The sequence below is a fragment of the Xyrauchen texanus genome, chromosome 43 (genome assembly GCF_025860055.1).
Source record: "Xyrauchen texanus isolate HMW12.3.18 chromosome 43, RBS_HiC_50CHRs, whole genome shotgun sequence".
NCBI classification, from domain to species: Eukaryota; Metazoa; Chordata; class Actinopteri; order Cypriniformes; family Catostomidae; genus Xyrauchen; species Xyrauchen texanus.
This window is the reverse complement of record NC_068318.1, coordinates 22,556,278-22,578,014: the sequence shown is the minus strand read 5'-3', so window position 1 is coordinate 22,578,014 and position 21,737 is coordinate 22,556,278. Positions and strand designations below refer to the sequence as shown.

At 40.0% G+C, this 21,737-nt stretch overlaps 1 protein-coding gene across 1 annotated transcript in view; it reads left to right on the top strand.

The window, feature by feature from the left end:
• The window catches only part of robo3 (roundabout, axon guidance receptor, homolog 3 (Drosophila)), a 96,636-nt gene that overhangs the window by 61,888 nt on the left and 13,011 nt on the right, over window positions 1–21,737 (top strand). Inside the window, exons 8-12 of the mRNA XM_052116196.1 lie at window positions 3,691–3,862; window positions 6,333–6,538; window positions 16,338–16,419; window positions 17,038–17,206; window positions 20,526–20,692. Of these exons, the coding sequence (XP_051972156.1) occupies window positions 3,691–3,862; window positions 6,333–6,538; window positions 16,338–16,419; window positions 17,038–17,206; window positions 20,526–20,692 (796 nt within the window). The remainder of the gene's footprint in view (window positions 1–3,690; window positions 3,863–6,332; window positions 6,539–16,337; window positions 16,420–17,037; window positions 17,207–20,525; window positions 20,693–21,737) is intronic.

The following is a 21,737-nucleotide window of genomic DNA, read 5'->3' as shown; positions in this document are numbered from 1 at the left end:
CCTTTCTCTCTTCTGCAAAACACAAATTAAGATTTTTAGAAGGATATCTCAGCCCTGTAGGTCCATTCAATGCAAGCGAATGGTGGCCAGAACTCAGAAGCTCCAAAAAGGGCATAAAGGCAACATAAAAGTTATCCATCCGACTCCAGTGGTTAAATTTAATTCTGGTCAACATTCTCTTGCGTTGTATGGACCTACAGAGCTTAGATATTCTTCTAAAAATCTAACATTTTTCAGCAGATGAAAGAAAGTCATACACATCTAGGATGGCATGCGGGTGAGTAAATGATGAGAGAATTGTAATTTTTGGGTGAACTTTCCCTTTAATGCTTGAAAGGAGACAAAACACTGTCAAAATGCAGTAAGACAAATAACCTTTGATTCAAGATATACAGTATCCTCTGAGGTTTTTGTCCCCTAAAATGCTCTTGAGTATAGAATGACTTCTTTAAAACAACAAGTAATTAACTTGGCTAAAATGGGCCAAATCACCATTGCTAGTTTAAATAGAATATAGAACTGTAATGCAGTCAATGAACCTGGAACAATTGTACTTCATAGCTGTTGTAAAAAATAAATTAAATGGGATCTGGGAATGTCTTTCAACCAATTAGGGTGTCCAACATTTCAGTGAAATGCATTAAGAACTGTATATGTGTAGTGCGCATCATACATGTTTCGATGTTACTGCACTGTAGAAGTGAGATTAAATAAGAGGTGAGTGACACCACTAAGATTGTGAGTGGGAAGGCAGATCTAGTGCCTATATAGGCTGGAAGTCACTACCCAGCTGATCTCACATGGAGGAGTGGAGGGAACCTTGGGAAGCACTTTTGCTCTAAAAACAATGTGTGTATGTTGGGGAATCATACAGATTGTTATATGGAATCATATGTTTTATGACAAAATGATGTAGTCTGTTTTTTAATAGGAGATGGTGCGTGATCACTGATCATGCATAACTGGATCTCATTGTGATTCTGTGTTGTGCATGTGAAAAAGATGAAAGGTGTATTTGAATGAATCTCATGGAACCTGTCAAGAATATGCCAGTCAAGAAATGCAAGCCTATTTTTATGGACAGTTTAGCACATTTCCCACCCCCAATTTCAAATACTGCAATGTGAAAAAAAAAAAAATCATTATTTTACTGTAATGTGAAAAACAATTATATATTTAAATAGTCAAGTACTTAGACATCATGGTTAATTTATGCTGATTTTATAAAAAATAAATAAAAACATTACAGTAATTTACTTTTAATACAGTCAAAATATTTAATTGTTATGAGAATGTAATGGATGTAATAATGTATGTGATTCATTGACATAAAAAATCTTAATGGTCTGAAAAACATTAAATAAATTTCTTGTGATATATTTATTTTAAAGTTTAGATAATATACAGTATATAAATATAATTAATACTTTATCCATTTAACATGCAGTTTTCATGAGACTGAACCATTTATGTGTTTGTTTCAAGTATAGTATATTAGTGTAGATTTCACAACAATATATGGAGCAGGGAGAGTTGCAAGGCTTTTGTCCAGGGATCCCAGAGTTAGAGAGACAAAGAGAGAGAGGTAGAAGATGGAAAGAATGCCTTGCAGTCATCCTGGATGTTGAGATACAGGCTATTAAAGTACTGAGAAGGAACTGTGGGATTTCTCCAGGACTTGTGTATCTGCATGTGTATGTGTGAGTGTACAGTATATGTCTCCTCAACAGGTCAGAGAGAGTTAGAATTTGTCCCTGGGCCCTGTTAGATAACACCCTCACGTCTCTATTAATAAAGCAAAGCAGAAGAAATGAAGATATAAGCCTCTGGTTGTTCTAAAGCACTCTGAGGAAGCTGGTTCCCATATCCCACCCTTCTTCCTTTCTTCCATCCCTTCATCCCTCTTTTCTTCATCAAGTTAAATGTGTCATAGGCCAGAGGTGATCTAATATCCGCTGTACTTTGGGTCATGAACTGTTCTGTGGTTAATCTTGGGTCTATTCTTTGTTTTTGATGTGTATGTGTGGCCTTACATGGGGGTCAGCAGATATAAGAACAGTACTAAAGATGAGTGTGAGTCCATCCAATGCCAGAGGGCTAGGGTGAGGGGGTCAGTGGATTATCCCCAAAAATGAAACAGTGACACACACACACACACACACACACTGCCCATTGGGAACAATAGGGCAGCTGTCAGTGTTGTCGACTCATACAAGAGGAAGACTCCTTATGATTCTGCCTTGTCTTTTGTATATCAGTTCTTCCTGATACCCCTCCCTTAAACAGCAGCTGAGATAACTCAGCTATTGTTCAGCTCATGTGTGGATGTGAATCACTGCAGTCAACCAGAATTTATGCCCAGTATAATATTCACATTGAATGCACAGTGGTGTTTTCGATAATATAAATGCAAATCAACCATTAACTGGCCTGTCTGAACTCTTAAATCTAAATTATAAAAATAGAATGCAGTATTTACTGTACAGTATATGAGCAAACCTCTTGATTATACTTTATCCTTTTTTACTATGTTTATCAGTTGTAAAATAAATAAATACATCATCAACAGTAATTCAACATACAATTATATGATAAAGCAACAAGCCACAAAGGAAAATTCACCCAAAAAAGGAAAATTTTGAGATGTTAGACAGAATGACAACCTCAGTCACCATTCACTTTCATTGTTTCTTCTTCTTTTCTTTTTCCATATAAGGAAAGTGAATGGTGACTGAGGCTAACAATCTGCTTAACATCTCTTTTTTTGCACTTCCAATATTTTTTTAATGATTATTTAATATGTATATAAGTTCACTATAACTTGACATATATTTTCCTTGTTTAAGACAAAGGAGTACTATATTTATAGAAGTATATACTATATCACGTTTATTTTCTGTGTCACTTGTTACTTATCTGTTTCCCATTTGCATGAATACATACAAATTAAACATGCTATTTGTTACTCAAGGTGGTGCTGATGTTTCAGTGATTGACTTAATTTACATTTGACATTACTATTTGATGAAGAAACAACATTGAAGTAAACTATAGCAAGTGTAACACATGAACAGTATGATATGACTATTATCAGTTGGGTGTACTAATGAAATGAGATAAGTTCGTGTATTTAGACTATTTAGCCTGAGAAAATACATTGGTATGTGGTATGTGTCGCTCAAAATGTGTTAAACAGCCAGTTGCATCTCTAATTAATAAGTCATCAATCCTGTTCTAGATTTGTACAGATATGTTGCAGAATCTCATTTATATATGACAAATAAACATCAGAATATATTTAATTATATTATTTTTTAATTGTCTTGAAAATATTTTGAATATTTTACTGTATCTGGGCATGTTGTAGATCCATTTGTGATAGATGTACATGTACGTGCCGGATCTATAAAGCCTTGAATATGTGAGATGTGTTTGGTGAAATTACCACGCAATTAAAGATTAATGTAGTTCATTAGCCTTGACTGTTTATGTGTTTTATTATACTGTAAGCATTTTATGACTAAAGTGAATAGGTTGTATATATTGCTTTGTTTTTGTTTTCTATTTCCAAGCTATATATGCTACAGAGCTAAAAAAAAAAAAAAAAAAAGGATTTTGTTGAGCAACATCAATTTTAAATATGTATAAATATATATATATATTGTTTACAACATTTGTCTTTCTTAACAGGTCCTGCTGTTCCCTAGTCAGCCTCCTTCGCAGTCAGGCCGATTCTCTGTGTCACTTAGTGGAGAGTTGACCATTACAGATGTTCACAGTGAGGATTCGGGGTACTATATCTGCCAGGCCATTAGTGTTGCAGGCAGCATCCTGACAAAAGCCCTTCTTGAGGTGGAAAGCAGTGAGTGAATGCTTTAAACTAGCTCCGGACACACACACACACACACACACACACACACACACACACACACACACACACACACACACACACTTACACTCATACAGTTGCATACACCCCCACCATCTTCATCAAATGCCTGCAGTTGGCTTGTATTGATATTTTAAAATGCATCTAACTACATTAAAGCTCCATAACTGTACATGTAATTGAATTATTTCTCTGAGGGCTTATCCCAAAGATCTGAGTAATATTTTTGTTTGCGTTTGAGCAAATTGTTGCTTTGCCCTGTTGTAGCTTTTTCCCTCTAAACCAAATAAATTAAAAAGTCTTCAAAGCCGCTCCAAATTAAATTTCTGCGTCCCACAAATGAGGGAACAGCAGGAAGCGGTGGAGACGTAAGAAAGGATAGGGTGCAATCGCGCTATGTAAATAACCGCAGGAACATATGCCGTCTCAGTCATGCTCTTCAGTAACAGCATAAACTGTTTATGCATAATCCATGTGTATGTGCACACTACAAAATGTGTTTCAACTCATCATTTAGAAAACCTTTGCCTAGAGTTTAATATTAGCGCAGACTCACTAGTTGGCCCCTGAAATTGTTCCCCTTATTTTTTATTTGTTAAAGGGAGAGTTCACTGAAAACTAAAATGCTGTTATTTTACTCACCCTCACGTTGTTCTAAACCCATATGACTTTACCCATTTAAAATAAATGTAAATACCTTTCTCCATAAAATATTTTTGCTCTCATCTGTGTTTTCCTGTATGCTTGAGGTGCGCCACAAGGGATAACCCTGGAAAAATCTAGATTTTGTAGCTTGTGGTACCAACTTACCACCAAGTCATTGTGTAATTCTCACCCTGGGCTTTCTCATTCTAACCTGCTTTAGTTTTGTATTTTAAATAGCAGCAGGCTTATGAAATGTAATCCCATTTCACAAAAACCCCTCTGTCTGCAGGAGGATGACCCTGGAATGTACTGAAGCATGCTGGCATCATCTAACTAATGTTTGCTATACTGTACTGACCTAATACATAATGAAATGATCTATGGAGGGGCATATATATATACTACTGCACAGGGTCACTGCACCAAAACCCAAGGACATGCTTCTCATATGAAACTCATGCCTCTGAATATCACATTATGTAGGCAGACAACACTGTATTTTTGAATGATATGCCCCTTTTCTTGCTTTCTGACCTATTGGTCTTTCCTTTTGGACAGTGAGAAAATGTCAGAGATGCAGGCTATATTTTTCTGGTCCTTGTTATTTCAAATGAGGATGCTAAAGTAAGCAAATTGTCAATTATTTATCTATAGAGTTTTTCAGCTCCACGCAAACAAATAATACATAATTCATGCAAACTTGGGCATGTTCAGCCATCACATTTGTGTATAGAAGGAGACAAAGCTGAAAGAGAAGAAAAGATTATCCCTGTATCTACATATCCCTGTTGAATTATTCTAAAGTGCCATGTATAAATGCATTTTTCATGCATTTTACATACCATAAATCCAAACACAACTACCATGGATGATGTCATCAACTGTATAACCATAGAAAAGGGAGTTCTGGAAATAATAAAAAAGTTGTCTCTGAATTTTAATAACATGTCATTCTAGAACAGCACCATCTTAGCAATACCAGTAATTGACCTTTAAATAAGCTTGAATGCATGTAAGTGCAAATAAAAAAAGTTTGATATTATAACATAATGCAGCTTGGTAAAGGTGTTAAAATGCAAGTAGCCCATTGTAACTGTGCAATTACATTATACATCTATTTAAAGGAGATTTAAAAGGTTTATGTCTGCACTACCATAAGGCTCCATTAAATTGTTATATTTTAACAATATAACAATGCCTGTGTCATTGATTTAATTAAAATCGGATGAATTACTGGTCTAGTCTGTTTAGCTCTGCATTCAAATTAGCAAGAATTTGAAATTATTTTAAAGGAATAGTTCACCTAAAAATGAAAATTCTGTCATTTACTCACTCATGTTTTTCCAAACCCATATCACTTTCTTTGTTTCACATCTTTGTCTTGTTAGCCAGAATGTTAGCCTCAGTCACCATTCACTTTCACTGCATCTTTTTTTTTCCCATACAAAGAAAGTGAATGGTGACTGTGGCTAACATTCTGCCTAATATCTTCTTTTGTGTTCCTCGGAAGAAAAAGTCATACGGGTCATATTTAGTCATTTTTGGGTGAACTGTTCCTTTAAGCCATCATATTATTACAATGATTACAGAGTTATTAGGTTTAACTTTTGTGGGATATCGTATTTTACCACCATGTTACCATCAGTTCATAATGTGATTTCTGTATCTTAGTTAGCATAATTCACAATGTGCCTTTTTCTATGATCTCTCGAGTGTCATTTGAATGAGAGGTAGATATGGTGGTTACATGCAAATTTGGCTCTTTTGGCCCACGCCTCTCTCATTCTCTTCACCCCAGCCCCTTCTGACAGGATCCCCCCCATCATCCGCCAAGGCCCGGCCAATCAGACGCTGGCCCCAGGGACATCCGCCCAATTGCAGTGCCATGTGATGGGCAACCCTCTTCCCAGCATACAATGGGAGCGAGACGGGCAGAGAATCTTGGGGAACGATGAGCGCATTAGCCTAATGGAAAATGGCACTTTACAAATCACAGCCTTGCAGGTACTTTAATGAAGGTTGTTTAAGAGTGCACATGAGGGTCTGTTTTTCAGCATGGACAGCTTTTATTCTCTAAAATGCTAATACCCATGAGTTATTAACATATGGTTATTTCAAATCAAGCACTCTTCTAGGCATGTCCCGTCACAGCAAACTCTCTTGACTGACAGACACCATATGCTATTGTTCGGAATGCTGTATGAACAACTCTCCAGCTGTGTTCATCTGGAACAATCTTTCTTTATGATTTGATTTACAGTACTGTTCCCAGACACACAGCACATACTGTGCCATGTCATAACTAGCTAAACATAGAGATACTTCTTCATATGTAGTGTTGGGAAGTCTGATTTGTTCTAGTAAATCAATTTAGGTCAACCATTTTTTTCAAATGGGTTTATTTTGCGATTATGTCCACCTGAGTGTATATTATCCCACTTATTACATAGCTACTGTTCTTACCAAATAAATAAATAAATAGACATGAAATATTTTCAATTTCAAGTGAATCAGTTCATTAAGTTGGTTCTTTGAAAAGAACTGATTAAAAAAATGGTTTGCACATTGTTTCCCTTTAAATTGTAAATTATTTAATCTATTGGTTATACATTTAAGTTCTATACTTTCAATATAGTGTTAGCTGCTTTTTGTTTAGTTTTTAGTGTAGCTTACCACTTTTAAAAAGGGTAGCTTGACTGTAATATAACAACTTTACATTATGAGTAGAATGTAGACTGGAAAGCTATGGTTACAAAGTAGCTCCCATATCACTCATGAGACATGCAAATATGACGTTTAGACACAGATGATCGCTGTAAAATGTCATTACCACGATCCAATCAATGACGGAGGCATAAAATGCGCAATCGAATTTACAGCTAACAGACAGGCTTAATTAGCAGATCGATCGTAATCTTTGCTCGGTGGACATATTCGGGGTGACCCAGCCACTGATGCGAGAGTTGTGCCCAGCAATAAAACCGGTAATTATGATCGTAATGGGAACGTGTGCTGCCGTTAATGTTAGGGCTTGCTAGCCTAATGAAATCCATTGCTCAAGGCCTCAGGGGTGTGTGTGTGTGTGTGATTGCAGGTTTCACCTGAGGTCGTAGCATTGTGGTGAACATGCGCTGATGTGTTAATTGATTGTGCCCAGCAATGATTAAAAGGCACACATGCCTTAATTAAATGCTCATTCTGGTATAGAGAGAAGAAGGGAGGCAAGTGATCTTAATGTGCTACTCTCAGCAACCCTGTATATAATCCATACTCTCCTCATTGTTTGTAACACATTATATGTGCCCTTGGTAGCCATGTACAGTGGCTTTGCGGGCAACTCTGGCCAAAGCAGATGCTACATTATTGTGACAAATTGGAATCCCCTTTCCTTTATTTGCACAGATTTTGTTTATCAACAGGGCAGTTGACAACTGGGAACAATGTCCTGGGCCCTGTGCTCACTGAGGGGCCATTCACACAGAACATATTAGTACTTTTTTAAATACAGCTAGTGGGAGGTAATATAGCTCAAAAACGCTGCACTTACGGCACCAGACACAGAAAAACAGCGTGATGCGGCGGAGCAGTCAAAAATTTTGTATAGCCTGTTTACATAGATCAGCTATTTAAAAATAGCACAGCAGAAAAGAAGAACCTGTGTGAACCTTCCTTGAGGTCCTCTATGGTAAAGCCTAATTGTAAATGGGCCCCAGAGAATGGGGGCACACACACATAAAAATGTGTTCATCCCAGGCCTCATATATTTATGTGACAGCCATGTTTGTTAGTGTGGATTTAGGTTTTTGTGTTTAGTTTTTTGTTATTTGATGTGCTATTTAATCGATGGTTTGTTCAGATGGACATTTGGATGTTTCTGTAGCTGTGGTTTTGGCCACATCCCCTCTTTTCTGGTGCTTCTGTTGGCCCCCTTTAGTCCACAATTACCCTGGCATGATAGGAGAGTACAAGAGGCAGGGAGTCTGGGGTTTGCACAGATGGTAGCGTGTGAGTGTGAGAGCAAAAAGGAGAACACTGTGAAGAGGTGCCATTATACAGGGAGAGTGCCAGAAACTGTCTGCTCTTGACTGTTCCAAGGGAGTGAGGAAGAGTGAAAGAGTTAGTCCATAAAAAACTAAAGGGAATAGCCTTGAAGTGAACTAGAAAGGGGAAGAGATGGAGGCGTTGAAAATGAGAAGATGAGAGAGAGACTATTATAGAATGAGTGGAAATATTTAGCTCCCTATTTCCTTTTCTGCTCATACATTTTTAAGTGCATGTTTAGTGGCGAGTTCGGAGCTGCCATCCGTTATTAATCAGCCGATGCCCGACTGCTTACCTTTCTGAGAGAGCTCAGTTCTCCACCAGTGACCAGCCAGCACAGCAGATGTCTAACCAATCAGGTTATTTACTTTAAAGGCTGATAGGTCACCGAGTAATGTGTTACTACACCTTCTGTTTGCTCTTCTCCATCTCCCAGGAAAGATTCATAAGTGACCAAAATATCACATGCTACAACACACTCCTTTATTACCTGAGGATAAAAAGCTGTTTTGCCGCATAGGGATATACAAACATATTTTTCTGTCAATATCTGAGTAGTTGACAATACATTTGGCAATATAAAATGACCTAGCAAAGTGACTAACTAAGTAAAAGTAATGGTGACCAGTTACAGGACCTAACATATACACTTTTACTTAAACATACAGTATATGCAAATTTCTAACTAAAGTATTTATATTGATTTAAAAACAAGTTAAACACAAGTTATATATGAAATGCCCATCTGCTGTTCCCTTTACAAAAGGCTTCACTACGATGTTGCGCTGCTAAGCGCTACGGGGAACAGCCTCCGCTGTGAGCCGAGCTGAAATACTGTGTGAAACACGTCAATGAACATTGACCGGAATTTATAGCCTCGGCTGATGTAATCATTAGATGCACCTGAGGCCAGGCTATAAATGGATACGTCACCAGGTGTCGTCAGAAACTCTTTTTTCAGAGCGATTCTGTTTCTGTGTGTTTCACACACCCTGTCAAAACTTTCTTTCCTCTGTTAGGAGTTAGAATCAGTTAGACAGTGTGCAGTGAACTTTGTTCTTTGTTCTCTTTTCTCTTCTGTTTAGAAAATATTATATATATATATATATTTCTAAAAAAGAGAGAATGACTGAAAGTCATAAGCGGTGCGTGTTCCCTCTTCTCGCTCTATAGCTGAAGACGACACACATCAGTTTTTGCTGTTTGTTTGGGAGCACGCTGCTCTCACGTTGCAGCAGGGCAGGTGCGAGCACTGCGATTTGCTTTAACAGGCAGAGTGCGTCGTGCTCGCCTCGCTTGCTTCCGAGTCAGCACTCTCGAAAAGAAGATCGTTCATGGGGCTCGTGCATGGTTTTGGCTGAGGAGCAAGAGACGGGTTGATCCCTTCTCTCACTCTCTCCCAAACCCAGCTGTTTCTTCACATGATCTCGACGCTTCTCGGATCATGAGGTGGATCGCTATTCTCTTCCCGCCTCCGAAGCTTTCCGTCCGCGATAACAAATCTACGGAGGAATTGCTCGATGTTGTTACTCGTGTGGTTGCCAGATTGGTCTGGCCACGCAAAAAGAGACCCCAAATGCTCCAAATTAGGGGATAGATTTTATCTTCCAGTCTAAGAAAGGTAACGCCTCATGGGTTCCTTCCCTTCTTTGATAAACCTCCATTAAGAGCTTTTTCGCTCATGGAGAACCCCTAAAAAAATATATATATATATATATATATATATATATATTTTCTTCCCGTGTTCACATACCCTCGACGCCATTATATTCGGACTGTCGTGGGTGCTGAGGCACGGCGGTATTCAGTGATGCCGCCGGTCAAAGAGACGCTTACAGGCTATCTCTCGCCAGGCTCGGCATCATCACTTAAGAAGCCCTCTCTCCCTCAAAGCCTTGTAGGACAACCTCCACTTTAGTGGGAAGGGCTTATCAAGCAGCAGGTCAGGCTGGTGCTGCTCTGCACACTATGCTGCTCTGCACACTATGCTGTTCCTCCCAGTTGGGTGTTTTCGCTGTTCCTGCATTTTATTCAGGACTCGAAACACTCGACAACCCCTCAACAGGAAGTGTTAAAATATAATACCCATCTCAGAGATCCTGGCAGCGTGGGAACTTCTGCCAGATATATTATTTTCTGTGGGTCTTATAAGGGCGTCAGGATTTAATTCACTCGCCGCTTTCCGTGTTTCAACGGCATGTTCTCACTACCGTGAACCGGATTTCTTTTATGTAAAAAGATATATAACTCAATCTCCTGGTTAAAGGGGCCATGGTATGTGTTCCCCTTCCAGAGAGAGAGTTAGGTTATTACACTAAATACTTCCCGCTTCCCATGGAGGGTGAGGGGTGGCGTCTGGCTTAGATCTTAAAGCTTGAACTACCCTTGGGTGTTCAAGTCCAAGATGATGCCTGTCAAGACAGTCGTGTCTCAAGCCCTACAACTCGCTTGGCTGGTCACCATCGATCTTATGACGCACTTCTATACTTCATTTAGAAGTTCTGCCACAACATGGAAAGTTCCTGAGGTTCACTTCCGGGGCAAAGTCTTCCAGGGTCAGGTTCTTTCTCTCAGCCTAGCCCTTTTTACCCAGCACATTCACAATGCATGAGGTAGCTGGCTCCTTGCGACTCGGGGCATCTGCATTCTGAATTATGTAGATGACTGGCTGATCCTAGCGCAGTTCCAGGAACTGGCAGTTCAGCACAGGGACATCGCCTCAGCTCATCTGTTTCTCTGGGGTTGAGGCTCAACGCCAAGAAAAGCGCCCTCTCTCCCACTCAGAACACTGTCTATCGGGCATCATATGGAGTTCAATCTCAATGCGGGCACAACTGTCTCCCGCTAGTATTGAGTCCATTTAGATCACCCTGAGCAAAGTCAGGCTAGGTCAAGGTTGCACTGTTATCAGTATCAATGATTTCCAGGTCTCAGGGCGAAGGCATCCACAGTGATCCCTCTGGATCTTCTGCTCATGAGACCGTTCTTGTTGTGGCCAAAAGCCAGGGGATTTCTTCCAAGGGCCAAAACCCCTAGGCTAAATAGGGTTACGCGCCTCAGGCTTTGTTCCCTTTCTGTGTGGTTCAGACCCCGGTTCTCTGCCTTGGGTCCCACTCTAGGTGCGTCTTGTTGTCGCAGGCTGCTAACGACAGACGCCTCCCTGATGGGCGGGGTAGCAGCCTTAAGTGGTCGTCCAGCTTAAGGGGATAGGAGGGTTGTCAGCTCGGTTGTCACAGTCACTGTCTCGGGTTGATGGCTGTATTTCTGGCCCTGAAATACCTCCTCCTGAGGCTGCCATGTCTTGGTGCGGGTGGACAATGCAGCGGTAGCCTCTTACATAAATAATCAAGGAGACCCACGTTCTTGTCAGCTGTATTTCTGACACGTTGGGTTCTCCTTAGGGCCCAGGGCAAGCTCCTGTCACTCAGGTCAGTTATATCCCTGGATGCCCGTGATATGGGAGCAGATTTACGGTCCAGACAGAAAATACCAACGGGGAGTTAAGAACTCCACCCTAAGGTAGTAGTTGCCCAGAGTTCGCCAGCAAGGGTTTTTGCCTCTTACTGATAGCACCGCTGGCCGAACAGGGCTTGGTTCTCGGAGTTAATCTCTTCCCTCGACGGCTCAGCCTTTGGCGGTGCCGAACAGGAAGGATCTTCTGTCTCAGGCACAGGGCAATATTTCATCCCTGCCCCAAATTGTGGAATCTTTCATGTTTGGCCCCTAAGGGTACCAACTGAGGGACACAGGGCTCTCTCCTGAGGTTATCGAGACCTTTTAAATGCCGGGCTTTTTCCACTTGGAATAAGTTTGGGTGAGATCTTAGGGCAGAAGAGGACCTCTTCGCCTCTATGAATAGCTTAATGTCTCCTCTACTTCTCCCTGAAATCACCCAGCCCCCTTGGGTCTGGACGTTAAAACACATACATGACCCAGAATGCGTCTGTATGCGTTTCTTTCCCCGGTTTCTCTGCTCCCGGGAGTCTTGGCAATGTTCACCGGCAAGGGTCTTGCGTCCTATTAATGGGCTGCGCTGGCTAAACAGGATATGGTTCTCGACGAGGACAAGGCTAGCACCTTGGGCGATTCCGAACAGGTAGGACCTTCTTTCTCAGGCTCAGGGGGTATATTCATCCCCGGCCCGAATTGTGAAACCTTTCATGCTTGGCCCCTGTAGGGTACCAACTGAGGTTCACAGGGCTTTCTCCTGAAGTTATCGAGACCATTGCAAGCGCTAGGGCTCCCTCCCTTGGAACTGATCTGGGTAGATTTTACAGGGCAGAAGAGGACCTCTTCGCCTCTGTTGATAGCGCAATGTCTCCTCTACTTCTCCCCGAGTCACCCAGTCCCCCCTCGGGGTGCTGATCGTGGTGGCGCATACATGGCACAAATGCCTGCATGCGTTTCCTTCTAATAAGTTCAAATTACAGAACCAGCTAACTGCCAGTTTGCTTCAGTTCTGGATTTTCTGTGTAAAGAACTGTCAGCGGGCACTTGCCTCACCACTGCCGGGTTCTATGTGGCTTCCACTTCGGTTTGCCACGCCTTGGTGGGCGGGTGCCCTCTAAGAGGCATCCTTGCTAGGACCTCTTCATAGGGTAAGACCCCCTTTTAAAACCTCTAGAGTCAGCGCTTGGTAGACTTCTGACTCTCAAGATGGTTTTTCATATGGCAATTACGTCTCTAAGGAGACTTGGGTACCTACAGGCTCTGTCTCTTTTGCCGGCCTGTTTTGAGTTGCCCCAGGTAGGACCAAGAGCATTCTTTGCACCCTCACCCTGACTACCTGCCCAAGGTGCCTTTCTCGACCCTTGGCCAGTCATTCTCTAAGCCTTCTGCTCCCTGCCGTTTGTAATGCTGGAGCAGCTAAAGACTACTCAGACTTTGTCCAGTCTGTGCCCTTCAGAATTATGTCCACCGCGATTTGCTAGTGGCATAAAGTCAGGGCAGCAGTTCTTCACTTTGAAGCCGTGGACGGGTTGTCACTTTGGGTAAGGGACCTTACTGCCCGGGCCTCACGAGGCACGCGTTCAAGCTTCGGCCAGTAGGTTTTAGGGCGCACTCTTCCAGAGGGCTCTCCTCCTCTAAAGCCTTGGCTAGAGGTCTCCCTCTGCAGCTAGTTTGTGGTGCGGCAGGTTGGTCCTCTCCACGCACATTCATTAAACTTTTATAGTTTGGATGTTCTTGCCACTCTTGGCTCTTACGCTCTTGAGTTGACACCGAACAAGTTTGTGGTGCGGCAGGTTGGCACTCTCCGAACACACTAATCACATTTTATGGTTTAGATGCTTTGCTACTCCGGACTCTTATGTCCTTGAGTCGACATCTCAGCCCATGCCTAAACAAGTTTGTGATGCGGCAGGCTGGTCCTCTCCGGCTCACATTCATCAGTTTTTATGACAAGTTTGTGTTGCGATAGGGTTCTCTTCGCACACATTCATCGAAACTTAATGGGTTAGATGTTTATGCTACTCCGGACTCTTATGCCCTTGAGTCGACATCTCAAGCTCATGTCTGAGACCTCTCGCGTATTTGTGAGTACACTGCACAACCGTAGGGGTCCGGACAGCCCCAAGCGCGGCGGCGTGGGTATTGCGTTCCTCAGTAGCGCTTAGCAGCGCAACATTGTAGTGAAGCCTTTTGTAAAGGAACGCCTCGGTTTACATGTGTAACCCTTGTTCCCTGAAAAAGGCAGAACAAGATGTTGCGCTGCTTTGCCGCACTGGGACGTCCCAGGACTGCTCTTCAAAAAGAAGTATCTGACGACACCTGGTGACGTATCCATTTATAGCCTGGCCTCAGGTGCATCTAATGATTACATCAGCCGAGGCTATAAATTCCGGTCAATGTTCATTGATGTGTTTCACACAGTATTTCAGCTCGGCTCACAGCGGAGGCTGTTCCCCGTAGCGCTTAGCAGCGCAACATCTCGTTCCGCCTTTTTCAGGGAACAAGGGTTACACATGTAACCTGAGACGTTTTATATCAACTACAGAAGGTTTTGATTCATGTTTAAACATGCAATATGCCAGTGTGCGCTTATAAATTTGATTAAAGACGAAACAGAACAGACATTAATTCGAGGTCAGGGTGTGTGTGTGTAGTGCTGATGAGTCAAATCCTCTGACATGTCATTGGTGCCCCTGAGCTGTTAGCACTATTAGATCGCTGTCTGAGAGAAAGAAAGAGAATTCCTCTACTACATCTCTCAGTGTCGTAAGCAATTTTAGCCTGACTTCTCCCCTCAGCCTTGTGGTAAAAATTGAATGCCCCTTCACCCTCTCCAGCACTGAACACATCAGCTTTGTACTTCCCTTCACTTATTCACATCCAGTATGGCTGTCCTAAATAAATTGACACAAAAACTGTAAATTGAATTAAAAACAGAATATAATGACCAAAAAATAACAATGGAATGAATCAAACACAAAGAGACACAAGTAAGAAAAACATTAAAATCTGATTAGTAGATTAGCTGGACTACTCCTTACACTAATTTTAATGAAGTGTTTTATAGACTAGTTGATCTGTCCATATTTGTGTATCGAATAAAAGGGTGAAAACAAAGAATTGGTTGCACCTCAAAATTAAAATGTTGCTGGAAATTTTGTGTGATGTTTTGATTTTAAAATTAGCATTACAGGGATAGTTCACATACAGATTTAAATTTTCACATGATTTACTCACCCTCCTGGCATCCCTGATGTGTATGACTTTCTTTCTTCTGCAGAACACAAATTAAGAAGATTAGAAGATTTTAGAAGATTATTTCAGCTATTTAGGTCCATACAATGCAAACTCCAAAATCCATATAAAGGGAGCATAAAAGTAGTCCATACAACTCCAGTGGTTAAATCCATGTCTTCAAACAAGTGTTGATAAGTGTGGGTGAGAAACAGATTAGTAGTCATTTTTTTATCATAAATTCTCCTCCCTGCCCAGTAGGGGTGATATGCAGGAAGAATCTGAATCATCAAAAACAAAAGAAGGAGAAAGATAAAGTGAAGGGAAAATTACTTAAATATTGATCTGTTTCTCACCCACACCTATTATATCGCTTCAGAAGATATGTATTTAACCACCAGAGTTGTCTGGATTACTTTTATGTTGCCTTTATGTGGATTTTGGAGCTTCAAAATTTGGGCACCCATTCACTTGCATTGTATGGACCTACAGAGCTGAGATATTCTTCTAAAAGAAAGAAAGCCTTACACATCTTTGATAACATGAGGGTGAGTAAAGAGAGAATAATTTTTTTTTTTCATTTCAGCAGTTTAGTAAAGGAAATGATACAGTCAGTCAGTCATTATTGCAAAATAACCCTGATGCAAAACGCTAAAAGGGGTGATTTTTAATGACCACTTGGCAATATCTCACTTATTGACATTAAATATTTATTTGAGTAAAAATAATAATAATTGTATTATGTAAGAAGAAACAGGCTGCGAAGTAATACGAGAGAAATTACACTAGCTATATAGGAAATCGGTTGCTTGGGACAATGGTGAATTATAGTGTTTCACAGTAATTTCACAAAAAATGTTTTACCACGATTGGCCAATCAGAATCAAGTGTTCCAGAGAGTTGAGTAAGAATAAAGGAAAAGCGATGGCCTATGCTGTATTATAGTGAAACAATAGGCAATTTTCGAAGAATTTGTACTAATTTGTCAAGATTTTCTCGCTGCTCCGGGAAGGGTGAGGTAGTGCTTTGTGCTTGATTTAATCCATACAAATGCTGACCCTGAGCCTGCTGTTGCTAGGAAACGGACTCCGGGGCCTACACCTGTGTTGCCTCCAGTTTGAGTGGAGAGACAATCTGGAGTGGTGTGCTCACAGTGAAAGGTATAACCACACACACACACACACACACGCTTACAAGTACTTCATCATCATATTTGTCCTTATCTTTGATAAACTCCATCATATCATATCTCAACACTAAAATTGGCTGAGGAAGCTGTTTTTGTTGTTAGTTTGCTCAGCTCATATATAAGTGCATTTAGCAGATGTCATCGTATAGCACAGCGCCAAGCTGGGAACAGATTTTTCCTCTTCGATATTGATTTCAGTTTGAATTTTCTATATATATAAAACTACATTGAAACAGCAGTCTATTTTTTATTAGATTTTTTCAGATAGACTGTGCAGGTCTATTACACAAACCAAACACGGACAAGCACATGATTGCATTGACCTAAACTCTAAGAAGTGTAACTATATTTGTGACCTAATTTCTACCTGATCTGACCCTTAAAAATGCCTTTCATTGTTGTAAATTAATATAGTCAGGTTGATTGAGTCATGATACATTACATTTTGACCTGATTAGCAATAGACAATGTAGTTGTTACCACAAGCACATTTTTACATTTAAACAGGATTATTCTTTAGACCAATTGGAAGAAACATATGCAGATATAGATGCTAATCTAATCTACCTAACCTGTGTTTACTCTACAGAGAGTGGAGGTCTCTCCTTACCCCCAGTTTCAGAGCCCTACCAGCTGCCTGGTCCACCCCAGAAGCCTGTCGTAACTGACGTGACCCGTAACAGCGTGACACTGACCTGGCAACCAAATGCACACGAGGGTGGGGCCGCTGTCACTTCTTACATCATCGAAGCCTTCAGGTGAGCTCATAAATGATGGATTACTGTACAATGTAAGCAGTGCATTACATCTTGGTCCTTCACTGTTTATTTTCCTCCAACCCGGGATGATGTTGTCTCTTGCCAGTGGCTACTCCACTGATCTATTCTTCATTTTCTATTAATTCACTGTCACTGTCTTAGCGTTGCTGGTCAGCCGTGACCGACAGGGTATTCCACCCTGTGGCTGCCCTGTCCCTGACCCCATCCTGTCGGTCTGCTGCTCCTCAGAGTCGTGCAAGGGCAGCTTTATCCTGCGCTTACATCTTACATCCTGCCTGCCACAAAATTCAGTCCCCCCAGGCTGCAACCTACTGCCAGAGAGAACCAAATTAATAGCAACTATCCTGGAGTTCTAGAATATAATTTCAGTCAAAGACTCCAGAACTCTGGTTTGTTTTACAGGGATATATTTGAATTCATTATTGGATTTATACATATTCTACTCTTGAGTTACATTTTATTTCCCTGTTTTTGCCTCTAAAATCCACCTATAATGTTTGTCAAGGTTTCTTACACCAAACACATTCATGATTTAGTTTTACATGATCATTTTCCACATTCTCTGATGGGCTGTTTTTACTGCTGTAGCTTTAAGACCTCCATATGTAAACAATCTCTGATATCATTGTCTAAATACCATGTACCCGCTTTGTTGTTCAGGTCGGACCGAGTTTCTGAATACTAAATATGGGTTAAAATGTAAATGTAGGAGGTCAAATGCTAATTTGGTTATGGTTGAGATAATACCAAGACAATTGCAGAATGACCCATTTTTGCAACTTAGTTTTTACAAATGACCTTGGTGGACTGATCAGGGAGCATTAGGATATGTCTGTATAGTAGAATTATATATTTTATTTGAAAAGAGCAAGCAAAATCCTGTTTTTCATGATATGTCCCTTTTAAATCTTAAATTGCGAGTACTCTAGCTGAAGGGGTTTGTGGTTTGTTCATTCCGCCAGAGGTTTATTTATTCTAGGTGAATGTGGAAAGTGAGCTTGTGAAATCTGTATTAATATGACATGGTAATGAATTCAAATCCAGTGCTTCACATAGGTGCTTCTTTAAGCTATTGTTAGCTGGCTGAAATGGGGCTACCTTTAATTACAGAACCAAGGTCCTGCGGTCCTTAGAGGGAGGGCATACGGCAAACAAGGCTATTCAGCAGTGGAGACATTTTCATTCTTTCTGTATTTTATATTTTGTAGCATGAGTTTCTCTCCTCCCTGCCCCCCTCCCACCCTCCCGGGTAAAAGATAGCATGGCCCCACGTCCTTAAAATTGATTCTTTATAGTGTGCAGTGGGGCTGAAAAGGCTGCTTGTTATAAAAGTTCCTTCCCTGAGGTGTTGAGGAACACAGAGAGCAGGGGGGGTTGAGATGGGCAGTATAAGTAATTTTATTTATAATGGATATGGTATATATCACAATGCAGTTAGTTTCTTTATTACTGGAAATTCAATGAAAAAATTAATAAAACAATAAAAAATATCAAAATGTTGTATTATTAGCTGTAGTTCATCACCTGTTTTTATTATTGTCATAATTGTGGTCTCTTTTGACAGAAGACACTTGTGAGCTTGTTAAGTCCAGATGTCAGAATATATTAAAGTCATAAAGAAAAATTGTTAGACAAGCTCAAATTTGTAGGAAAGTGATCCATAAATTATTTCACAATATAATTTTTATGAAATAATATATTAAACTGGCCTTAAAGGGTTAGTTCACCCAAAATGAAAATTATCTTAGCATTTACTCATCCTCATGCCATCCCAGATGTGTATGACTTTCTTTCATCTGCTGAACTCAAATAAAGATTTTTAGAAGAACTTCTCAGTCCTGTAAGTCCACACAATGCAAGTGAATTGGTCCCAAAATTTTGAAGCTCCAAAATCCACATAATCCACAGTGTGGTTTAGACTCTTGACACCTTGATATAGAAAAACAGTGCTTTATATCACAGCCCACTATTGAGATTATAGATAAGTGCATGTATACAAAACTAGGGATACTGCCACTATCTTTCACCCAATCACGTTCCATATGGAGGAAGGGGATTTGTTCATGCCCAAGCTTTCTCTGTTTCTTTCCATTGCAGCTGATAGCAAAGCAACCTTGGATTTATCGCTGCTATCGGTGGGCCACTGAAGGAATATTTATGAGGTTCCCAGCATTTACGGCTTGGCCTAATTGTGCAGGTCGACTTTTTCGGCTTGTGTGTGCGGCAGGAGTTGCCACTAGGGAAAAATAAACCTTGAACACAGTGCACGTGACTACCACTCTAAACAAGGGTGATGGTTAACCACAGAAAAGTGAAGAGACATATTCTAAAGCCCTCTGGCTCAAACAGATGTCTGCACTTAAAATTCATTGTTTATTAGAGGGTGAATTATTTTATTAAGAATATTCCCCACCTGAAAGGCACCAGGCCAATACAGCAATGTGTCCTCTAAATAGTTCTTTGGGTGCTTATTAAGCAAAGTTCCTTTTGCCGTACAAACCTGCTAGATTTTAATGTAATTGGCCATGTATCCTTAAAGGGTAACTAAACCCTAAACCAACTTTTTTTAGATAATGATCTGTAAGCATGGGGCTTTATTAGTACTGGTCATTGATTCAAGTAATTTTTTTGACATTTGTGTATAAAGTGTTTTAATTCTACAATATATGATGTAAAAACATCTGAGTGCTGCCCTCTTCAGGTTGAACGGTGGCTACTGCAGTTGAATTTTCCTATTGGCTGTTGCGGTACTTCGTGACGTAAGCGGTGACAGCTGACGTAAGCAGGTTCCAGCTCACCACGCCAGATTCATGTACATGTCGTCTTGCGACCGTGTGAGGAATAATAATAACATAGAGTCTGACAGCAGCTGTCAATTAATCCGTCACTACGAGTCTCAGGTGCCCTATTTCTAGTGGGTGGAGTCAGACTCTGAGCAGGTGTTTAGTTACCCTTTAAATCAAAGCTGAAATGTACACCTACAAGGTCTAAGCAATTTAAGATTTTGGTTACACAGAGACATTATCATTAAACAGACACGTGTAAAGAAAATCAAAGGAGTGCAGATAACCATCCATGTCACTGACTTTGCTGATAAACCCTTCTCCCTCTGATGTCATGAAAGAACATCTTCTGAACAAATGTAGAACAAAATATTGGTTTTGTTTTCATATAGGGGTGAATGGATCTGCTTAATGTTTTGCCTACAGAAAATGCTTAGGGAAATAAATGGTGATGTAAATGTGATGCAATGCAAACTGATCAATATTTTAATTTACTAATCAACCTATTTCTACAGCCAATCCGCAGGCAGTACATGGCAGACAGTTGCAGATTTTGTGAAACTGGAGAAGCACACAGTCACCGGGTTGTCTCCGAATACTATTTACCTGTTCATTGTGCGGGCAGTCAATGCTTATGGCCTGAGTGACCCCAGCCCCATATCCGAGCCTGTACGCACACAAGGTCTGTACAAGTCAGTTGAATTGCCTCTTTATACAGAGATCTTAAAACTTTTGAATGTAAAAAGTGTATTTATGTATAATTATTCATACATTGTTATACTCATAACAATTGGACATTCATGATTAGAAAAAAATTATGCCCGTATTGACTTATTATTTAAAAACGAATTACTTTTCAAAGTGAATTGGATTTATTTTGTGAATCTCATAATTGTCGTTCTTTATGATGATTTTTATCTTATTTTGTTTTGTTTATATACAGTGGGTACGGAAAGTATTCAGACCCCCTTACATTTTTCACTCTTTGTTATATTGCAGCCATTTGCTATATATATATATATATATATATATATATATATATATATATATATATATATATATACACATTTCTTATAGTTTTCTTTTGGTTTTTGGGGAAATACAGTATGACCTGGGCATATTCTTAACCCTTATGCACTGTTCATCATTAAATCACTTTCCAGTTCTTGGTCAAAAGTGACCAGAAACAATAAATGTGTAATTCTTAAAATTGTTATAAAAGAAATATAACAACTCTGAATTAAATCATGTAAAAGCACTAAAGTTGTACATTTTGGGTGTTTTTTTTTTTTAATTCTTATGAATGTTTTCGCAAATACTGAATGAATCCTCATAAATTATATTCCATTTGAAAGCTTAAAGTCTCAAGAATCAAACTGCGCTGCCCATTTAAAAAAAATAACCAACTGATGAAATTACAAGTATAAACAGTAGATGGCTGCAGAGAGCTACTTATACATCCCTGGTTGAAGAGAAGATAATTTCTAGATTTTGTCACAAGTTCTGCATTTAGATATATATTTAAACATTATGAAAAGCTACTTTTGCCAAAGTTTAGCATTTTGTTTGATTTGTTTGAGGTTATTTTTGTCCGTTTTTTCATACCTTAAATGAGTAGCATAACAAGTAATAACCTAATTTATCCCTGGTTGTAACAAGATAAATGTGTGTAACAAGATACGTGTGTGTGTGTGTGTGTGTGTGTGTATTTATCACTTTGTGGAGAA